At 33.2% G+C, this 22865-nt stretch overlaps 1 protein-coding gene across 4 annotated transcripts in view; it reads right to left on the bottom strand.

The window, feature by feature from the left end:
• Positions 1-22521, bottom strand: part of Tis11 (Tis11 zinc finger protein) — a 31748-nt gene extending 9227 nt beyond the window's left edge. Inside the window, exons 1-3 of one of the 4 annotated variants that reach the window (XM_068773589.1) lie at positions 21850-21930; positions 7115-7188; positions 70-111 (exon numbers count right to left, since the gene is read on the bottom strand). Coding sequence is in view for 3 of the 4 variants with exons in the window: in XM_068773567.1 (XP_068629668.1) it covers positions 70-111; positions 20965-21027 (105 nt within the window). In the remaining variant the exon portion in view is untranslated. Of the gene's footprint in view, positions 1-69; positions 112-7114; positions 7189-20964; positions 21154-21849 lie in introns of those variants that run through there. The other 3 variants (XM_068773575.1, XM_068773567.1, XM_068773582.1) reach the window with 3 other exon arrangements.
• Between the last annotated feature and the right edge of the window lie 344 nt (positions 22522-22865).

Here is a 22865-nt window from a genome sequence, read left to right as displayed (position 1 = left end):
ATATAGCTTAACAACTACTACTATATTGTAAGGTTAACATTATATCTTAAGTTGAAAAGTTCAACTTACAAAATTGATTACTGCACCATCGTTCTGATATTCGGGGCTCACCTGAAACAAAAAAATAAAAATAAGTAAAATAAAAACCATTCCATGTTTTATTTTTGTATTAATATAATTGCTTTTCTATTGTAGTTATGAAGAGAGCAGGAATGGACGAAAACTTAAAAAAGAAATAGGTTCGGAAAGCAGCGTAACAAATTGCTGTTAGCTCACTAAACCATAATATAATAATGAGAGACTTGGTGCTCCCAACCGGTCTCGGTTGAAAGCGACAACACTTCCTACAAGAAAGTAAAATTACACCGCTGGCCCGGAAAACTCGCGGGGGCGGCTGATGTAACTCACGTATTACGAGTACAGTGTTAATTAATACGAAAACTGATCTGAATAGTGAAAATGCTTTAATTGTACCGGATATGAATATACTCCTCTATCGCACCAGCCTCACATATGGCAACCATTAAATAAATTTGATTAAACGTGTACGATATAAACACCAATCAACCATGCAAATGTGTCCAGTAAATTATAAGGCGCAATTAAAATTTTAGCAGTGACCGCAGTTAAATTTAAGGTGACTGTTATGTTTCATGGGCTACGACGAAGTTTTCAATAAAAATCATATATAAATTTCACCAAAGTCAACTGTAATAATATTTTTTTTTGTAATTAGGAACATGAATGAACGAACCTATTGCCCAGTTATATTAAGATTGTTATACTAAATCACTATTCTCCATAAAACCAGTCATCTTTGGGAGTGGTAGCCAGCCTATCCCTTGCGGTGGTAGTCTATCGGCTCAAATGATGATGATGATGATGATGATGACGGTAAAACCATTTACATAAAGATAATGACTAACAGTTAATGTCTTATCGTTCGTGTACAAATCAATGTTACTATATGATTTTTTAAAAAAAATTATTACTTTTACTTAATAAAAGATATTCCTTTGAATCCTTTACATACAACAAATTACTGTCAGTTTAACAGTGGATATATTTAAACGTTTTAATGCACGTTGATTGCCTCCTTTCACAACGAATTAGGGCAAACTCCGCCACGTTGGTCCGAATACGTTATAATTAATTATAACTACTTGAATAGTAATCGCAGCAGACTCGGTTGGAATAATTAACACATATATCTAGTATTTTATGAACATATCACTGAAATGTTTCTAAGTTCTATCATATTCATAGACCAACAGATCAATATGGCATACGCATATGAACATATGCAGTTTATTTATAGTTAATGGTGAATCAACATTGGCGGTATTTTTTGAGATAACGGCATAGCTATACATATCACGTGTCACATAAATATCTCGCCTAAAATTGTACCTGTAACTACAATTAATTCCGTAAATAAATTAAAAAATCATTTGTTCCAATAAGATAGCCGTACGATATTTTAAATGATGTCACAGATTATTTACAATATAATATCGATTTCGTTAATCTCATTGATGAAATTAGTTATTTTTACATCGCTATTGAAGATTTACTATCTGTACGTGGCGACTACGTAGCCACCACGTTGGCCTCAGTTTCTTTTAGCAACTTATCCATGTCTGAGGGTTAACACGTAGTTGTATATATATGCGATCATCAATAACATGACTATACCACGTATTATATTTAATCGTACGTAAACAAGATAACAATGTTTACAAAGAAATTTCATGAACACATTAAATATAGTGCAGTAGCTGTTCAATGGTTTCATCAAGATCATACCTTAGGAATTCTACAGTGTATTAGTTATTATCTAACAGTGTGTAATAAGATCAAAAGTAGATATTGTACTTAAATCTGGTTTAGCCTCGCATGGCGGTAAAGCATATACGTATATAGGATTTCCTCCAAGATTTTGGATAGCAGCAGAAGACAAAGAAGTATAGTGATGATGTAACTAAAAGAATCATCACTAGCAATGCACTTTGATTGTGTCTGCCGTGGAGGCGCCTCAGTTTTGCGACGTTCGCCCGCCTCGATCAACGAAGCAATCGAGGCCACTTGTGCTAATGAAACACTTCAATTGAATTGGGGACATTAATTCAGCAGGCGTATCGCGCCGCTATTTACATGGCAGCCGAATAAAAATTGTTAAACGCTATTGCATATGTAAATATGACGATAAAAACTACACTAGTGGTTAAACGATAAAACTATATTCTAATTTTAGTACAAACATGTGACAGACTTATTTCAATTAAACGACCCATCTGACAATACTACATATCTATAGTGCGCATTATTTAAACAATATTAATAGTAAAAAAGTCTATTTTTTTTCTTATTTTTTGTTTACACAACTTTTTATCGTGTTACGAAACAATTCTTATTATCATAGTAAGTTATCACACAATTAAAAGACTTTGATCCAAAAGTGAACATTCAATTATAAAAATATATAAAACATTGCAAGACATTAATATTTAACAAATATGTACTGAAGAATTAAGAGATCAATGAGTTCCTTTTCTAAAAGTAGATATTTTTTATACGGGTTGGTTCTAAAAATGATAGTGTCACAATGTATACATTATATTAGTGTCACAATCATAAATTTCTGTTTAAGAGTGTAATTACAAATGTGACAATTTATTTTACACGACTTATACACAAAGGACCACTAAAACGCTTATTGAGGTTTTATTGCTAGAGGCGATTTTTTAAAAAAATATATAAATAATGAGTCTAAATGAAATTTAATTTTACGTTTACTGGTTATGTAAGGAATTGTTCAATCATAAGTAAATAGTAATAATTACTTAGTTTTGAATCAAATGCGAATTAAGTTAAAGCCATCATTGTTTATTTAAAATGATTTTCATGTTCATATCTACGTACTATATATATATACTACCTGACCCTAACAATGAAAGACTAGATTTCGTTACCAAATCTACATATAATTATAATGTTACAATCTTTAGGCTGATATTGTTTTCACTTATGATTTTTCAATGATATTTTTGTAATTGATGAATTTCATATATTAATGGTTATTATCTTATTCAGGGCGAACATTAAGCCAAAAACATGTGAAACATTAAATTGGTCCAGCCGTTTCCGAGTTATAATAAATGGGGTAACTAACACGCCTGTGCACATGTATGTATAGACTTTTATAATTGTCAAATAAGCCTTTCTACCTTTTGCTAATAGTACAAGAGTGTCGGCGGTGGCAGTAGCGGTTCCATTATTTCAATTATGCTAATCAGTAATTACTTCGCTCGTTCGCTTTCCGGATCTCAATGAAAACCTATTATACACGAATTGAGCAATCGTGGGTAACAATTAAATGTTCGATCGATGCTAATGTAAAACAGTGAACACACAGAGCCTTCACCTCGCGCCCTACTGCGCTCCAAAGGTAGCCTTTACATACTTATTCAGATTTAATAATTAGTTTGTGAGATTTGAATTAATTCCACGCCACGTACGTTAGGATTTTAAATGTTTATTATTTTAAATTGAATCAGTTAATGTTTTCCATCCAATGACGCACACAATTATTTTTTACCAACTTAAATGTCAAGTATCCCCGAATAGCCTCATATAATATTCAAGTATAATATGCGACTTGGTAAAGGCGTTGTTTATTTGTTGCGTCGACATAAGTCTAGATACGGCGTGGATCGCTCGACTTGACCTTGAGAATATATAGGGAGTTCGTTTGTAACCTTATCATTATTAATTAACGTTTTCGACTCGTTTGGTCAGTTCACGCTTCGTGTGGTCCGGTGGCGATTAGCGAAAAAGCTTCTTAATAGTTAATACGGAGCGTTCGTCAAATTCGTCACGCATTTTAGTTTTATACACATTTTGTTAAATAAAAATCTATATATTTCACAAGCGGCTGTGAATCAAAGTATTTTTTTTTACAAAGTAGAACCGAAACATATTATAATTGAGACGAATACAAAAATTTAAATCCAAGTAGACATTTTTACACCCACTTTTGAATAGTCAATTATTTTAATATTAGAAACACTAACTTCCCACCCCCGCTCAGAATGTTTGAAATTGATCTAGCGAGAACAGCCGGTTTGAAATTCAACAGCAACTCTTTTTGAAAAGAAATTTATGCATTTTATAATAATATGTCATGACAATGAGAACGAACGAAGGTCCACACATTTCGATTAACTAAAAAAATCTTGAATATATAATAAGACATATTTAATAATATACTTTTAGTTTTAGATTTAAAACTAAGAAATAGGTCTAAGTTATCCTGTGGAACTTATACATGCGTAAATGAAAATTTTGTTAAATATTCAAGAGGAAATTTAGGCGTTACGAGTCTATAATTCTTGGATATATTTATATTTTTATGTAACTATTTCAATTTTGGAGTTTAATACGTTATTACATATATATTGGGAAGCAACCGTCAGAATAACAATTTCTTTAAAAATGAGAGTAATGTCTCTGGGAATCCTTAGCTTTTAAGTTATAGCTTGAATTAATTTCCGCGGGATTGTCCCGTGACGATAAGATGGACTATCTCTATTCAAACTTTTTGAGTTTTATTATAAAAGTTTAAGTGGACGCTTACTGTAAGGTGTAGTGCAACGAAATAAAATGCAATTGTTTTCTGCATAGATGTTAATATTCTGCGCCATGACCGCGCACTATTGACATGTTAGCGATGTCGACGGATCTATGGAACGGTTGTCGCACGCAAGCGTGGCGCGCGCAATAGCATTCAGTTTTGTCACGCCATCACCATCGTCCAAGTTTACGAGAGAATTTAAATATGATCTGCATTTGCTAATTCTAATAGAATATTATAACTCGTACGACTTACAACATGAATATTTTTTAATCAGAAACCAGATTAAGCGAATGTATGGGCTTTTATAAAAGTTATGGTAGGCCACGTAAAAAAAGTCTCGTTTTAAAAAGTACAGAATAGGTGCTTTTGTGTAAAAATAAACTTGTGCTTGAAATATAACAAATTATGTATAACAAAATTACTAAAACAGTAGTGAGCTAGCTGTCTTTGACTACCTTAATAGGTTGTTATTTAACAGATTATAAATGATTTGACTATTAGTGAATACATTATACTGCACCCGGCTTGCCATTATTTTTCGATTTAAAACAGTCATCGATAATGGTCGTAATAGAAAAATGATTTAACTGTTATCATCAAGTGTTTTTTAATCTACTAGGAAATGAAACAAAATGAAACTAAGATATTCAAATTTATTTGGAAGTACGCTAACAATGTTAAGTTTGTTAATAATGGAAACTTGAGACTAATATCACTTACTGTGTAAATTTGAGTATTACTTAACTACAAAATATTGACGGAACACACATGGACGTAATAAGGGCCAGTAGACAGAGATAGTAGAGAGTATAATAAGTGATTCAACTAAGACTTCAGTTTTCGATTTGACGCACCGGAAATCCGGTTTCGTGAAGGTCGAAGAGTAAAAAAACGACAAGGTCGGCTGCACTACTTTCTCCCCTACTCAAGAGCCAACGTGCGTTACAAAATAAACTCCGCGAAACAATGTTAACAATATGTTACTTAATAAAAGGGTTTCCATGATTCACGGTTTGTGATGTGGGATATGGGATGCAAATTGTAACGAAATCGTGGAAAGTTGGGTGGTTATGGTTAGCTACGTGGATGCAATATATATATATATATATATATATATATATCATTAATATAGTGATAGCTATATTACAGATTGGAGAATTTTTGCACCGTTGTTAAACTAGTTGTAATCCTTACGCTGGTACCCGGTTTTTAGTTACCATTTAACTTGTTGTGGGTACTTCATAGCAATCACACTAATTTAGGAGATAATGTCTCGATAAACCTACTCAAGGTTTAAGGAGATTGTCTAGTCATTCATATTGCAACAAAATGTAAGACGAAACAAATACATTTGGCACAATGCGTTTCATATAATTTAGTTCGCACAAAGGGGCCTCCACTTTCGTTTGACGCCTCGTCAGCAAAGCCTTGATTCCAGTCTACGGACTCAGTGTTCTTATTATACTTCAATACTTGTTCTTATTAAACTTCAATACTTGTTAGTTTACGCAACTCTGTTTCGTAACATTGATGATTTACGCAAGCCAACATAAAATAGTAAACATTGGCTGGCTTCTTGGTTACATCGTTAGCGTGTACTTCGTACCTAGATATTATGCATCTGTGTATGATGCATTCTAGCATAACTCTTGACGTCATATACTTTTACTTTTTCCCATTATGATACTTTGAGTAACAATTCATATCAAAATGCAGTGTTTAAAATCAGAGCTCTAAGATGACCATTTATCAGTAGGTAATGTCGTCTCATCTAAATTTACATTTCAGATTTAGTAATGTTTAAAATATATGTATGAATATGTGGACGTCGTCTAAAAATATAATGTATTGCATTCAAAACATCAATCTGTAATTATGAGGTATTATAATTAATTTCTTACACCTTCAAATCGTTACTTACGATTTATTATGATTAAATATGATTTCGAAACATAGCGGGGATGAAAAAGTAAATCAAAGGACATTTGGGCATCTTGGTGTTACTAGCTAGTCGGAACAAGGTTGCGAAAACCACGGTGGGCGTTTGTACGTGCCTCGAGATGGCAACTGTACTCGTTGCGTTAAGCAATGTTTTCACAATCCTTCTTAAGTACTAGATTAGTAACGGTGACCACTGAACGCACAATCTCGCTTTATATTAAAGACTTTTATATTAATTCAGACTTCATTCACATAAAATCTCAAGTGAGTACTAGTGTAAGGTATCGAGAGATTATGATTTAATTCTTTATTACCGTTTATTTTTATAAATTGCTAACGAAAGTAGTTCGCAGAAAACGTGACATATATAAATGCCATTTAACATGTGTAATTACTGCCAAAGTCGTACTATTAAAACGTTCATCCTTCTTTCGATAACATTAAATACACAGTATAATTAATTAGACAGCAACAAGAAATCGTTACAAATCGATTTATTTAAATATCAATTTTAATGGTAAATTTGTTTTTACTTACGGTTCCTGAACTAACGCGCTCCGAAAGTAAAATTTATTTACCACTAAAAATTGTGAAAGTGAAGTAAATCTTACCTGCAACAAACAAAACAATACTTATTAATAACAACATTCAAAGAAATTACAACCGGGGTGGAGGAATTAATAGTTATCACGGTAGTCCAGTTTACATTTTCATTGGACAAGATTGTGTTATGAAAAATGGACCTAGACTGCAATTTTATACATTCTACCCTGACTTTTAGAGACGTTCATGGTCTTTCAGCAACGAGGAAGTAGTGTAAGCACACAAAGACGGTGAAGTAGTAAAAAATAACTGACATATTAAATGCGGTTAATTGTTAGCAAGTATTCAACACCGGCCAGTTGCGAAGCCAGTTATCGCTCAATGACATTTGCGTTTATAATATATTTATATGTATATTATATTGGTAATGTTTTATCCCAATATCCATACTTTACCAATACAGATATAATAACTAAATGCATTACAATAAAATTGAAATTGCTATTTTAGAAAAGTTTTGATTTACATGCATGCTTTAAAACAAAAAATAATAAAGGATAATTGTCGTTTATTATAAGTAAACAACATTAAATAATGCAAAGGGTAAATTTAATTTAGCGAAAAATTGAGGTACAAAAATTTAATTCTTTAAAGAAAGGAAAATGTGGTCATTTTATTGTTTTCCAAGTAATGTTCAAGATAAATTATAATTTTCTGTATTTTAACTGAAAAAATAAGCGGTGTTAGCCACAAAATTAATCAGAAGTACGTGTCTTCTGGCATTGTGATTCAAATGAGTCGTTATTTTGTAATCTTGAGGGATTGGATTACATAATGCAAGATACATTATACGATAATTTAAGAGTTTATGGAATACTGTATATTCCAGTTTTTGACAATAGTAGTATGTAATACTACGAATGAAGAGAAGATGCCGAGGATTTCGTCTGCCATCGAGTAGGCATCCGTACAAGCGGTCGACCTTCGCTCAAGCGAATGTACTCGTCTACAAACTAACGTTCCGTTCATTACTATAACTTTTAATTATACTAATTTTTATGGTTGCACGATTATAATAACTAATAACACAATAATAACGACTACTAAAGTGATAAGGCGTTTTCATTGCATGATTAGATAAAGACTTGATGTGCTAAGAGTTATGGAAATACGATTGTTTAGAATCCTGCCACAAATCGGTGTAGATCCTAAAATATCAGCTCTGTATTAATATACACTTAAAAAATATAGTATTAAAGATACTTATTTCTAGTTTCATTTCCGTCAATGGTAGTCTAAGTAAAACGATGACCCAAGATAAGTTTAAATGATTTGACGTTCTTATCGCAATAAAATAATAATTAGACCAGAAAAGATAACTAAAGCTTATCTACGCATCATTATCGTGTTGTCGTTGTAAATATGTACATCTTTTATCATGCAAACTTTTTAGTTAAAAAAAAATATTGCTTCTTTAGCGACGGATTTGTCATACATTTCTATGGTTTTTAGTATGCTAGATCGAATTAATAGCATTAATCTAAACATCAAAAAGTTTGAATTCGTTACCGCTAAAAATAAATTAATGCAAGGTTTTTGTGGGCGGTATAAGTACATATCTATATATAATGTTAATACACAAGTGGACTCTCGCAAGTCCGTAGCCCTCCACAAATTGTTCAATTACGGCGAGACGCCGAATCAATTTGTGTCGAAAGGGTGGACAAAGGAGGGGTAAGGGGAGCCGACGGAAGTGACCTAAAGACAACGTGCGGGACACATTGTGCGAATGTCTGCAGGACTGGGTCTTCTACCGCTAATTATATATTAGGACCTAAGCTCACCAGATGTGTAACATCCGCTCGCGTACCGTTCACAAACTATTTACGTCACAAATTAATGCGAATTAAAATGGACGCGTTATAACAGGTCCATCAACGCAACTTATTCAAATCAGATGTTAAAACACGAATGCGATATAATATCAGGCTGTTTTAGCTGTGTGTGTATGAAATGTATGTAATGTAATTAAATTAACGCTAAGCGACATCTAACAAATAAACAAAACAAAACAGGAAATGGTGTTTAGCATTTCGAATTTGATAAATAAGTTATATATCAAAATTGATATAAAACTTAGTTTACATCAAATCCGCTAATTTTTTTTTATTTTATAATTGACGGTTAAATTATTGTTTAACATTTGTAATAGGTACTATAACATATTATAAAAGTGAAGGATTAATTGTGATTGTTAATTAAATACAAGGATAAACAAAGAAGTAAATTTAGAGTGGGTATTCAATTAATTGTAAATAAAGCTACGTGACGAACCGACGCAGGTTGAACAAACTGTCATAAAACGGTCTCTCAAGTAACTATCAGGCGTAAGGTCAGGACTGATAACATTTGAACCAGCACTGTACTAGTTCGGGATAAGTTATCAATTTGCGTCACAGATCCATTTGTTATTTTTTGACTTCTTTAAATGGCTCTTACTGAACATAAGCAAGAAGATGATCTAATAATGTTTATCGGGGGCTTCTTTACGAGATATAACAATAGATAATATTCCTGTTTGGAATATTTTATATCCTTACACAGAATAGTGCTTATTAAAGATGTACCATATTAATAAAATTGTTAAGGATACTATGTCATAAGAAAAAAGATTTAAGAAAATATAGAAAACAAAAAGACATCTAACATTGGTTCAAGATAAACTAAACATTGTTTAATGTTTGTTGTTTAATGTCAGATTTTTTAACAAATATTCATTTAAAATTTACCATGTTTAAACAAAGTACACAACTACAAGGTAAATGTTGTTTAAACGTAGCTTAAGAAATGGCGTGATGGTTAATGTCAGTATCGGCAGAAAAGCACCGAAGCATAACCAGAGCTCATGTCATAGACCACCCCACATGTCACGCTGACGATTTTTACCTAACGATGCGTAGAGGGTTTAAAATCTTTATTATTTTACTGTCCACCGTTCATTATTGTTACTATTAATACTGAAAAATAAGGCAGTGTATTACTAATAATAAAATAATTGGATTCATTGTGCATGTGTATACATAAACATTATTAATAGCTAGGGGTGCACTTACATGTGGTATTGTGAGGAATTTTGTTTAGTAATGCCGCGGGCACAGTACATCTACGATCACACGTACGTGAATGTATACCTTCGCTGTGCGAAGTTGATAGGTTACAAATACATTATTGGTTACTATAAACACAATAACAGAACCTCACGATTTACGCAAAACAACGCCTTACAAATCTCTTATAAATTGGTAGGGTCAAAAATTATGTACACCTGAGACGAACTAGTAAATATTACGACACTACAATTAATAAAAAGGCATAACGCACATCGCGTTTATACTTTGGCTACATTTTACGGGCCCTTAAGCGTGGAGGTAGCAACTACCCGAGTGCATCGATGCATGAACTACCATTTGATAACGCAGTGGTTAAACATCGTTGCATAGTTATAGTCAACGATCTCTACCTGCTAAATGCAATAACACACGAGACTCGTAAGCAACACGAAGTAACATGCTTAACATTTACAAATGCGCTTTAACGGGTTTCTCGGGTCAGCTACGACAAAAGTTCATTTACAAGAAGTAGCAATAGCCCTAGTCAAGTTGATATACCTTCAAATTACGACGCTGTTAAGAATTTAGTAATGTCGGCTTATTAGAATGTGATTACTTGTAGTAACAATGGCAAAGATGCTGAAGAAGGTCTGGTTAAAATCATGCTTTGATGAAGAACAGCTCTGAATGAGTGCGTGTTGATCACATATATCCCACGATTTGGACTCGTAACGGCTATTACAATTATGACTACTTTTGCCCCTAATCATTTTTTATGAGTTGCCTTCATTGCAGCCGCAGCGCCGAGTGCAATAGCCCGACCATTCTAATCCGGAAGCCTTTGCAACCCTTGACCTTCCATAATGTTTATTATTAATGAGGCTATTATGACAGGTGCGGTGTAATCTTATACTTCTGAGGTTTAAAACCTATTAATATAAGATATTGAGGAATGTCATTGCGTTCACAAACAAGGAAAATTCATCATCAATGTTTTCAACTCATGTAAAAAGCGATACCTTTGTGTAGAAGCAGGAAATAGTTGCGAGGCCTTGCGAAGTTCATCGCCATTTACAAATCCAACATTACTTCCTGCCTACACACTCTGTCGCGATATTTCCATGTTTGAGAGAATACTGTATAATGAATGCCGTTTCGCCATGAGAAGTTAAATCAATCAATTATATTATGCACTTTTACTTTTATCACAAATGCGTCAAATTCGCAAAGAAACAAAGAACAATAGAACTTAGAAATTCTAAAATCCATGTAAAAGACTGCAAATGTCAATGTTACTGTCAATATGCCGCTCACATATTTAAAAATATTTGAGTACAGATCTTTAATAGAGGTTTAATGCATTGAAGCGTATGTACGCTGTAATGATGTCATTAGAAACGTGAACCTCGTTTTAGTGCCGGACGAATAAATAAAAAATAGTCAACATAGTCTTAGCATACGTATATAGATTCTCGAAATGGTGGTACAACAGTTAGTGTTACATCATTTATGTAATGAGCAAAACGACACTGACCCACAGGGGCCGTTCGTGCGTGATACTTTCATTTCTTTATTGATTCCAGAAATGGTAAACTACTATCACCTCGCAGTTTGCGATCGTCGTGGCAGAGACAAAGCAAGAGTATGAATTGCGATACTTACATAATAAAACTCTGCAACAACTTAATTGTAACCAAGCGTGACGACTTGTGAACTGTCTGTATCTCTTTTCGATTTTACACCTTTGTTTCATTTCAAAACAAACATATATCTATAAGGGCAATAAAAAAAATATTTGTTTTCTTTCTGTCATTATGTTTGTAACAAAACGTTCATAAGTTTGATGGTGAATAAGGTAAATAATAACAAAACTTCCTAAAATGCTTAACTTGAAACTTAAAAATATAATTTAATTATTTCCGCGGAGTTTCGTAATTATATTCCTATAATTCTCTATAAAAAAATAATGCCAAGTGTTCACCTATGTACAAAACTCGAGAACGGCTCCACCATTTTGGATAATTTTTTATCATATCCCGATGAAGACACGAGGAAGGTTTATGAGAGGAAAATTGTAAGAACAATTACCATTTCCAACAAAATAAAAATTGAACACCTGTTTCAGTGTATTCTATGAACCGTTATAGCTAAAATATCATATTATTGTACTAAAGTCTTGCAATGTACGATAAAAAAAACTTATTCATACGTACTTTTGACGGTATGAAGTCTATTGAGGCGAGTTATAATAGTTATGAAAATATATACGTTAACACTAGGTTGTCAAGACACAGTGTAAAGAATACTTCATTGAGTCGGTTTTTAAGTATAAACTGCACTAAAAACATCTCGGAAATTCAATAGATTGTTATTTCAAATCCAGGATGGTTATTCATACAATTATAACGTTTGTATTGCAAATTTTCATTCAGTTCTCGAAGCTAGATTATGCCGCAATCGTTGAATACGTACTTGTTAGTAATTGTGAAAGCCTTTTCATAACACGGTGCCGTCCTACAGGTTACGGCCCGCTTACCGGTTACGAAACATTACGTAGTTATTAAATACGCGTGACTTGGACTGTGAGGACCACAGTAAAAAGTGTCATCCTTGACACCCATCGTAATAGACCAGCGTCATTTATTTGGCACTATATAGCTCATTGAAGTACTTTCTTTTTTGCTTTAGTTTTACTTTAAATTGTTGTAAAATCACGTATCTGTTTAGGAAATTTCGTTTTATTTTTGGTCATCCGGTTTTTTTCTCCTCAATAACATAAAATTTGGAAGAGAATTTCACTAATCAATATATTCGCCTTTTTTATTTTTTATGCAAGTATCTTAGTATTAATTTATGATTAGATAATCGAATAAGAAACCTAGTAATAATTATAATTTATACGACTACAACATATATATACACGTTCACTACAAAACGTAGGCCTCATCCAAAGATCGCCACAATGATCGGTCTACCCGCATCCACCGACTTCTCGGCGACATTATAATAATAATTAGCACTCTTACATTCACTTCCATTAATTGAGTTGAAATATATTATATTTTCTTGAATACATACTAGTAGAGTTATTATTTCGTACAATACGTAAAAACCGCAACGTATTATTACAAAACAGTTAAAGCGCCTTAACAAATAAATGTGTATTTAATTGGAGCGTTTCAATTCCTAAACAAATAGCGAGGCGAGGGCATCGGAAAGCATAATTATAGGTTAATTTAAAATACAAAGTGACACCGGCTCGGATGACACATCGCTCTGGTTGCCTCCTTCGTACGGCGCAAAGTTCAAATTTAAATTAGTGCCTGCCGTGACAATAATGTTAATGTGACACGACTGTGCTTAGCTAGGCTGGATTACAATGCTTCCGAATTTTTGTTTAATTTATTATGTGTATAATGGTACTATAAATAAATAAAAATAAATATTAAATAAGCAGTTAGCATACTTACTGTTGTGTTAAGTATGATAATTTGATAGTTACCCGACGAAATCAAATAACCTATTTTTAGTACCATTAATAACGTCAATGTTCAACATCTCAGGCATGACACAATGATAGTCGACCTTTGGAAAAACACTGAGGTTCTCTTGACGTTGCTTTTCCTAATCCATAACGGTGTAATATGCGAAAATAAACCTCAAACTAGTTAACTGTTTGTTGTTCCTGATATCTGCTGCCTGTCGCAGAGAATAACAGAAATTTTAGTTACCAGGACGGTAAACGCGGACACAGTCTTTGATAACATCCTATTACGTTATGATTTATAGTTAACACTATTACGTTCACTTATTTTGATTATTATAATTATCTGTTATGTGCCCTGGTGCCTACAGAGGCGTCGAACTTAGAACCATAAGGATATTTGATAGGTAATCCTATCGTCTGCTCAAATATCGAAAAAGACTTCTGAAGGTTATGCGGATTATTTTTAGGCCTGGCTTTTCTGTAAGACAAGAATATAGCTAATGATTTTATACAGACAGTACGTCAATTTCTTATAGCTTATTCCTTAAAGTTTTAAGAAAGCAGTGGTGCTGAATGAATAGCAATGCTTAAGCGAAGCAAAATAATAAGCATTAAAAGTGAAAGAGTTCGAAAGTTCGCTTCCTGCATCACGACCATAAGATATGGCGCATGCGCGGATTATAATCGCGATGTAACAGAGCGGCGTTTGTGCAACGGTTATGCAAAATGCAATCGTGCGGATCGTGTCCGACGTGGGCAGGCAGCGCTACCGCCGCTTGATTTAGAGTTTATTGACTACATTGTTCAATTGCGAACACCTCATAGTCATATTATGCTTCATAGAATAAGGCGAGTAACAGATGTTATCAAACATGAGCTTTGCGATGCAAAAAATTCAAATTCTATCTTTATTGCAGTAGACATTTACAGACACTATTGTATCATCAACATTGTAAGTAGTAAGCTACCACAAGCTTGAAATGCTGATATGAAAAGCCATTAACAATGTTTGATGTACCAGTACACATTATAATTTCAAGCAAGTAGATGAGACAAAATACAAAGTTCCACGCATTTCCATCATTGAATAATAAATGAATGAGATGAATTATTAATTAATATACTTTCAATTTTAAATTTAAAACTAAGAAAAAGGTAGTTCACCTCCTGATTTAAGTAATTAAGCCACACACACGAAGTTACGTTTTAAGACTTACTAAATTAATAATTTTACAATAACGTAACGTTTTCAGGTTTTCGGTAGTGATCTTTAATAGATATATAAATATGCGATAAAGAAGTATCGATTGTGAAATGTGGCTGTAGCACGGCGCCTGGTTCGTCTCTGGCCAGCCGTATCATTACGAAACAAGAAAAGAAAGTTTAAGACCGTTTCGGCCGAGAGAATGTCGCTCTTTGCTCGCCTTGCACTACCTTTATGCAATTGAAATATATCCCGCCCTATTATCCGATCGGTTTGTGACGTAACCGCACTGTTTCTATGTCTATTAACGATGAAAACTTTATAAGATATCCCTCGAAAATTCTAAAGGAAGTGTAGCTATAGTTATATAGACCACAATAGGAAAAAATGTGAAGATTTTATAAAAACCTTATTGCTTTTAATAGCACAAAATAACGTTAAAAACTTATAACATATGAAAGTAAAATTAACGTGATCAAAAACAAATTGTTTCTCACATACATCCATTATTCTTTTTAGTTGCACAAAGTTATGTTGACGGGCAATTATGTAAAGTGTTGGATCGCGAAGTAGGCAGGGGGAGAAGCGTGTTGAAGTTGCGCTTATGGTTAAAATGTTACGCCGTGTGCTCGATTCCTCGGCTGTTCGGTGACGCAACGCAGCTGCGAATGTGTGCCAAAACTGCAGCCAAACCTCCGACATGGACGTTAAACAGGCCGTAAGTGTTACACGGATTTCAATCGCCGCGCCGAGTTACGGAATGAAAGTGAAACTAGATCGTTGTTCTCATAACTGCTGCTTTAGAGCTTATTTTTGAAATGAATCAGTATAAGGATTTAAAGCAGCTATGCGCGGAATACCTGCATATTTTACCAAAATTACAACATTTAGAATATTGACAATTTTCGCAATTCCTATAATTGCGAATATTGTCAAGATTGTCAATTGTGTTCAATAATTAATAACAAATTTACGTAAAACATTATCGTATTTCAAGACTAGTATTAAAACTGTATTGAATAAAACAATGAATACGAAGGATTGATTTTCATAAAATACATGAGCCGAAAAAATTCTCGGATCACGAATGAAGCCGGTTGGTAGCACCGCCAATAGGTTGACCCACGTCAAGGCCGCGGAAGTCGCTGGATACGAGCATTGCAAGATCGGTCATTGTGGTAATTTTTAGGGAAGACTGATTAATACATAAAATTTATGTTTGAAAGAATACAAATTAAAAAGTTCAAAATACCGCTCTATGTACATTCAATCTGTTAAATAATAATATTATTTTAAGCGCTATAACGTTTCAGAGTTTATCAGACGGGCAGATAAGATAGGGTACATAGGTACAGCACCCTTTTGTTTGTGCGCTGCACTCCAATAAGGCGACAGATATGCATTATCACCCACATAAGTATTCCATCTATAACTAGCTGTTTGCTCATTTACTCCAGCCGTCTATTATTTGTCGACAAAGTAAATATAAAACAGAAATATTCTTTTAAGTGCGCTCATTGTGTATAACGTGAGCTATAGATAAAAAGTTAGAAATAAAAGTTGCCTATTATGGCTATTATCTAATGTAGCGTAAATATTTGTTAGATATATCGTTAGCTAAGTATACAACAGTATACAATAAATAGTATGAAATTGCTATTTTGTTTAGTATTATTAAAAATTATTAATAAATTATTAAAACAAGATTAAATAGCGATAGTATTATAAAAAAGCTGTTAGATAAATAATGGCCTCTGCAACTTCAACTTGCGGTGAGCATTGCTACGATGGCTTAATTTAATGCTCAAAATTTAGGATTATTTTGTAAAATATTTGCAGTATAAAATAAGTTCAGTTACATTTCATGTTTTAGTTTTGTTGGTTTAAGTAGATTACGTTATGTTCAAAGAATCCAAAATAGAGTCACTAAAATATATGCGCTCAAATTCCGCTTGCTGCGTTTACATCTGCCTTCAGTAATGTATACGACCGTGGGCGTAGCCTGCAAGTCGACAATGCCGCCTGATCGGCAATGAACCCTCACATTTGCCCAACAAAAACAATTTGCGAACTTCAAAAATCGTCTATATATATAATAAACGTAGCCAATTACTTACCTACCCGTATACACTGCTAATTCATTTTATTTTCATATACGTCTAATAAAATCAGCGTGGGCGTCGAAGTGATTGTCGCAATGTCTTAGTAACAGGGCCGCAACATCTTTGCCACAAATTAATGTCTTGTATATATATGAATTAAGATGTATAATGGAATCCACGCGTTCTGTAAGAGAGCGTTCAAGGCGAGCCAGATATTAAAAATTTAAACAATATTCATGTTTGGAAACTTAGCACCTTGAGGAGTGTTGACCGTCTAAGTCGTAAGACCGGTGCCGTCCTCATATGTTGAGGTCGTGGAGACTTGACAGGGAGTAAAGGGTACTGACTCACGTCCGGGTTGAAATGAAGAGAGAAAGGAACAATTCTCGAAAAGGAATGATAAGTAATGGCCTAGTCCCACATTTGTTTTTTGGACAGTGTTTAAACAATGTTTGTGTTTTCTTATGTAATCATTAATTAAAACTGGATTAACATTAATAAATATTATAAATCTTAAAAAAATATATTCTTGGTTGATATAGTAAGAATATAATATTAACTAAGATGCGTCTTGTATAAAGGAACAATGAGTAGCACTTTTACCAAGGTTTCTTGAATCTAGGTTCAGACTTTTTTATGCCTCGCTGAATTAAATAAATTCAGTCCGGTTATAAGGTCTTTATCATCCTTTTCAACTAATATTTAGCATGTTTATAAAAAAAAAACAAGTGAAACAAAGAGCGCGATAATCGAATTCATTTCAGGGTCACAGCGAAACATCGAATGATATGGTGTTTGACTTAATAATATGACGGTGCTAGTGCAAATTCGTTCTTAGCACCATATGGAATTGTATTTTGCCAACTTAACGGAAAATAATTTGAAATCACTGATTGTGTACAAATGACTAGACAGGCGGTAGTGATCCCACACAATCGAGCTTACTGTGCTTACTTGTGCTGCACTTGAAAGTATCTGCAACGCGCAGACGTTAGGAAATAGCGGAGGTATCGGCTTAGACGCGAGAACCGGCCGTTATAGAAACATTTCGAGTTTTGATTGCGAAAATTGTAGAAATCTGTTTCGTGCTAAGATTGTAAAAATTGTAGATATGGTTTGCGTGGGCAAATGAGCAATTGCTTTTAGAACGGTGACTAATAGTGACCTAACAAAAACCTACTTCTTAATGTAGTTTGAAAAGGATGCTAAATATAAAAATTAATTTTATTCTTAATGCGAGTGTAGTAGTTTTAGTAACGGGTGAAGAGTTAACAACGAAAATTAACAGGTGACGATAGTAATATTTTGCCTGGGGCATAGGAGGAGGGCAATTACAATGCCTTTATCTTAACACGTGGAGAGTTAATCGCGTCGCATGACCTCAACCAGTCGGCGACAGTATGAAACATTAAAATATATGAGATTATACACATTTTAATGTTTCACACAATTTGCAGAATAATACAATGAAATCAATGACCTATCCAATGTTCTATTACGTCCCAGATGGTAATGTCTTAACTCGTAACGCCTAAATATCATTTTCAATAAGTTAACACATTCATCGAGGGCACGCACATGTAATAAAGTTGTAAAATATATTTTAGACCATACTTTTATTAATTTTAAATCTAAAAAACGAAAGTTTATTATGAAATGAATATTACTGTAGCATGCAAGAGTTATTAGTTGGAGGAAATGTGTGGAACTTGGTTTGTTGACATTTACATGGCTGATATTACATTGTACATAACAAACATTGTTAAATTTCATTCGAAAAGGGCACAGACTCTTCTAAACAGATAATTACTTATAATATTAAAATAATCGTTGTTTCAAAAGCGCGTATAAACGCCTACGTACTTTTTTCACGTGGATTGACGCGTTTTTCATTATGCTTTTCTAATTAATTAGTTTATTCGACCAGTTAAAATTTATTTGACGTTATTGCTATAACGACTACAAAATAGCCGCATGAGATGTAATTGTAAAGTTGTTATCATAAATTTTGTTGACGCATTTCCTTTTGTTATTTTTCATTACGATAAGTAAAATATAGCGCGTAAATTAAAATTATAATAATTAGTAGCAAAGATATATGTAACTTTGGACAAACGTCAGGCATAATGGTAGTTTCAAAAAAGTTTTAATTATAGAATAACTCTGTGAAATGCTTATATTTTTTATTCTTAAGATCAATACCAAATTATAGACACATATAGGAATGTCGTAACACTTAATTAGTATTGCTGTGGTACAAATACAGGGATAAAAAGTAAGTAAACAAATATCAATGAGGACAATCAAACAGTTGGTATATATAATGAGATTGAGACTTGATTTACAAATCAATAGAACTAAATAGCTTGTTTGAAAATGTGTACCTTCTAACAGTTACATGCAATTTCCGCTTAACAAAAGAAAACCTGTTTCTAGCATAGGTACCTAATATTCTGTGCAAAGATATGTTCAGAGAACAAGGATCTATAGAATTAGAATACGGGCACAAAAAATAGCATAATACGGAGCGGTTGTATTTGTAAAATAGCAGGTAGACGGTTGTAGGTGCATTTATGGTCTCAACGGTTTAGACATTTTTTCACCGATCTCCCGAAATACAAAAAGGTAGTCTGAAAGCACATCAGAACACCTTTTAAAATTCCCACTATAAGTAAGCATTCAATGCAACCTATTGTAATATTTTGGCAAAGATCACCTGATTTTAAAGATCACATTTACAGAAAAGGTGAATTTAAATATTGACGTAAATTACATTTACATTGATTATTTGAACTTTAAACCTCTTATTTAAATCAACGTCTTAGTATATCAAGCAATAATTAAAATGTGTGTTTATATAAAAGTGTGCTTAAAATATATACTCCAAATGATACTCACGAGACATAAGTCTGATTCTGGTTAAGTGAACGCGAAGTATATATCTAAATTTAATATCTTTTACAAAACACTGACAACAACTAGAGAAGAGAAGACCGGGTTAATTATGCAAACAATATACCTAAATACACGTAACCTATTTTACGTTTATTATATTCTTGATATTTATCTCGTTCCCCTACATTAACAAAGGACCCCTCAGTCCCGTACACTACATAGGGCCTGTAACCAAATATAAAATGGTTCCAAGCAACAAGTGGTTCAGCTCATATGCAATGTAAAATGCCACAAAAACCAAGAGCAGGTAGCGTAAAAGACGAGCAAACGATTTATAACTATGTGAATTAGCTAATAGAACCGGTTTTACCCCGCTATAACACATGAGCTACGAAACAAGTAATAATATATGCGATTGTGGCACTTATGTCGACAAGACAAGATTCAATTTCTCGGTAAAACGACACTGAACCATACCAGTCACACCACTTAACCGAGTCTGTTCTCCACCCCTGCTGAGATTTGAAAAGGATTTGTTAAGCAATAATACCACTTGTGATCATATAAATAAAAAAAAATAGCGTTATATACTATAGTCTGTTGTGTTGTTCCACGAGGTTAATTTATTACGAATATTTGTCATGTTATTGTTAGAGCGAAGTTTTTAAAATACCTACGTACATTAAAAGTAAGGTAGTTGTAAATATACCATTGATTATTAAATTTGTATATATTATATATTCCGTTCTTTAAAGACATCTAGAAAATTGAATTGATACATTTTAAAAATTCGTTACGACTGTCGCGTCATATGAATACAAATAAAAAAACACAAATAAAAATTAGATAGACAGTAAAGTTTATTCTACTTATTTACTGGGAGGGCCAAAGAAGCTTAACCAAGAGAAATGGTTATATTTTTATTTATAAACGTTACCAAAACGGAGACTAAGTGTAAATAGTTATAGTACCAGCAAAACTGTTAAAAAACTGATTAGCTCAAAATGAACAAGCTTTAAGTCCACGATGCCAAAGTGTCAACTTACTTTTACTTTTCCAAGGAAACTGGCCGTGCGCCTAGCCAGATCGTATTCATGATTCCACAACATTTCATGAACGAACCAGTCTCGCCACTTATGCACCCCGCACGCAACACTCAACTGGTTTTGCTTATTTTCCGTATAATGTAATTATGGCGTTAGGAACCATCGCCTTAGTAAACGGCTAGGGAAAATTTAACTTACCATGTTTGATTCTTAAAGGATTGTTTGTTACTGGTAAATATTGTTAATATTATTAATTAAATGCAATTGTTTAGATATAAAAGTACGCACTTATTATTATTCAATAACACGCACTAAAGTTTAAATAAAAAAAATCTTTGTGTTATACCATTAATATTATATAGTATTTAATTAAATTTATAGCATTATTAGAAGAAAAACACACAGGTTAAAGACAGTTAAAGACTTACATAAGTTATTATCATATTATGAATTAATAACATGGAAACGTGCACACAATCTACATACTGTTATCGTGCATTTATCCTTCCTTCTTGTTGATTTTAATGACATATTAATGATCTTATATTATTGTTCTTTTTTTTTTCAATTACTTGAAAATGGAGAAACCAAAATAAGAAAACGTGTCCTTTCCTCGTACCTAACTTGTTAAATCTTTTGTACGTTTCAAATGCTACATTTTTAATGTCAGTTAAATTTAAAATTTATCCACCGTACACAAATAATTTTTAAAAATTAGGGAATAAGATATGCATATCATTTACAAACAAGTATATTATCATAATATTCAAAATAATAATTCGTAGATCCATGCAAAAAGTATTTCTTTTAAAGCAACATAAAAAATTATTATATTAATATCAGTAACGGTAACAGAAATATCGGAAATAATAAAACAAGCCTTACCTTCAAGAACAGATCCCCAAAATCATACAGAGCAGACTGATGCATTATGGCAGTAGACATTATGTATAATCAAGTCGACACTAATTTTGATCCTGATTTTAAAGGCTTGCTTCGCGTAGTTGACAAACAGATCCACAAATTCACGATTATGTTCCAAGAACTCACAGCAATTTTGAAATGGTTAGTCCACGAAGAATAGACAGGAATTTAAAATAATCTCTGTAAAAGAGTTTGTTGGATGTTGTAACAATACAAGAATACGTTGCGTTTTTGTTTTTCGTTCGATGACCACAGATTGAGTCCGAACTAGTTGGCCGAGGGCGATGATTTTTTTTTCTTGTGCCCTCCACGATTAAGCCAGAACAGATTTTTTTTGAACACAATTTCGCATTTGTTGCGAAAATGTACAAAACAGTCCTTTGTTTCGAAAAGTTCACTTTTATTTTTTGCGTCTATACGGAAATACACAACTATTGGTCAAAACTGCGCGAACTGGTTCAAATGAACTTAAGACAGTAAATACTTTTTACTTCTCGACTTTATACTCCAAAACGTATATATTCTGGCTGTATAAATCGCAAGATATAAAAAATAAATCGCAGTGTCAACGTCCGCGCAAATCGCACCACACGTTCATTCCGTATCACGCTCGCTCGCGCACTGAGCCTGCAATTCGGTTCGCCCGTGACTTGTGAGCCCGCAGCGGGCGGGTGGATTTTGTTTTCAAATCAAACGGCGTGATCACGTTTTGGAGCGAGATTCGTTTTCGACTCGGACGCATTCGGCTTTTATCGGTCGTTTTCGGAGGTTTGTTGTTGCTTCGGCCGCCACAACAAAAATGACAAAACTCTCATCACGGCTCGCTTTTGCTTTTTGTATTACGTTTATTACGAGTCGCTTTTAAACCACGCAACAAATCTATAGAAAATCAGATTGGATCACACAATAATTACTATAATATTTCAACCAAACATAACATAATTTAATTCATGTTTATTAAAAAAATATTTTGTTAT

Source organism: Battus philenor, unplaced genomic scaffold (genome assembly GCF_028537555.1).
Source record: "Battus philenor isolate CCGP_79_NKW_IND1 unplaced genomic scaffold, ilBatPhil1.0.hap1 SCAF_11, whole genome shotgun sequence".
Classification (NCBI taxonomy): domain Eukaryota; kingdom Metazoa; phylum Arthropoda; class Insecta; order Lepidoptera; family Papilionidae; genus Battus; species Battus philenor.
Note: the sequence above shows the minus strand (reverse complement) of the source record. Positions and strands in the feature narration are given on the sequence as shown.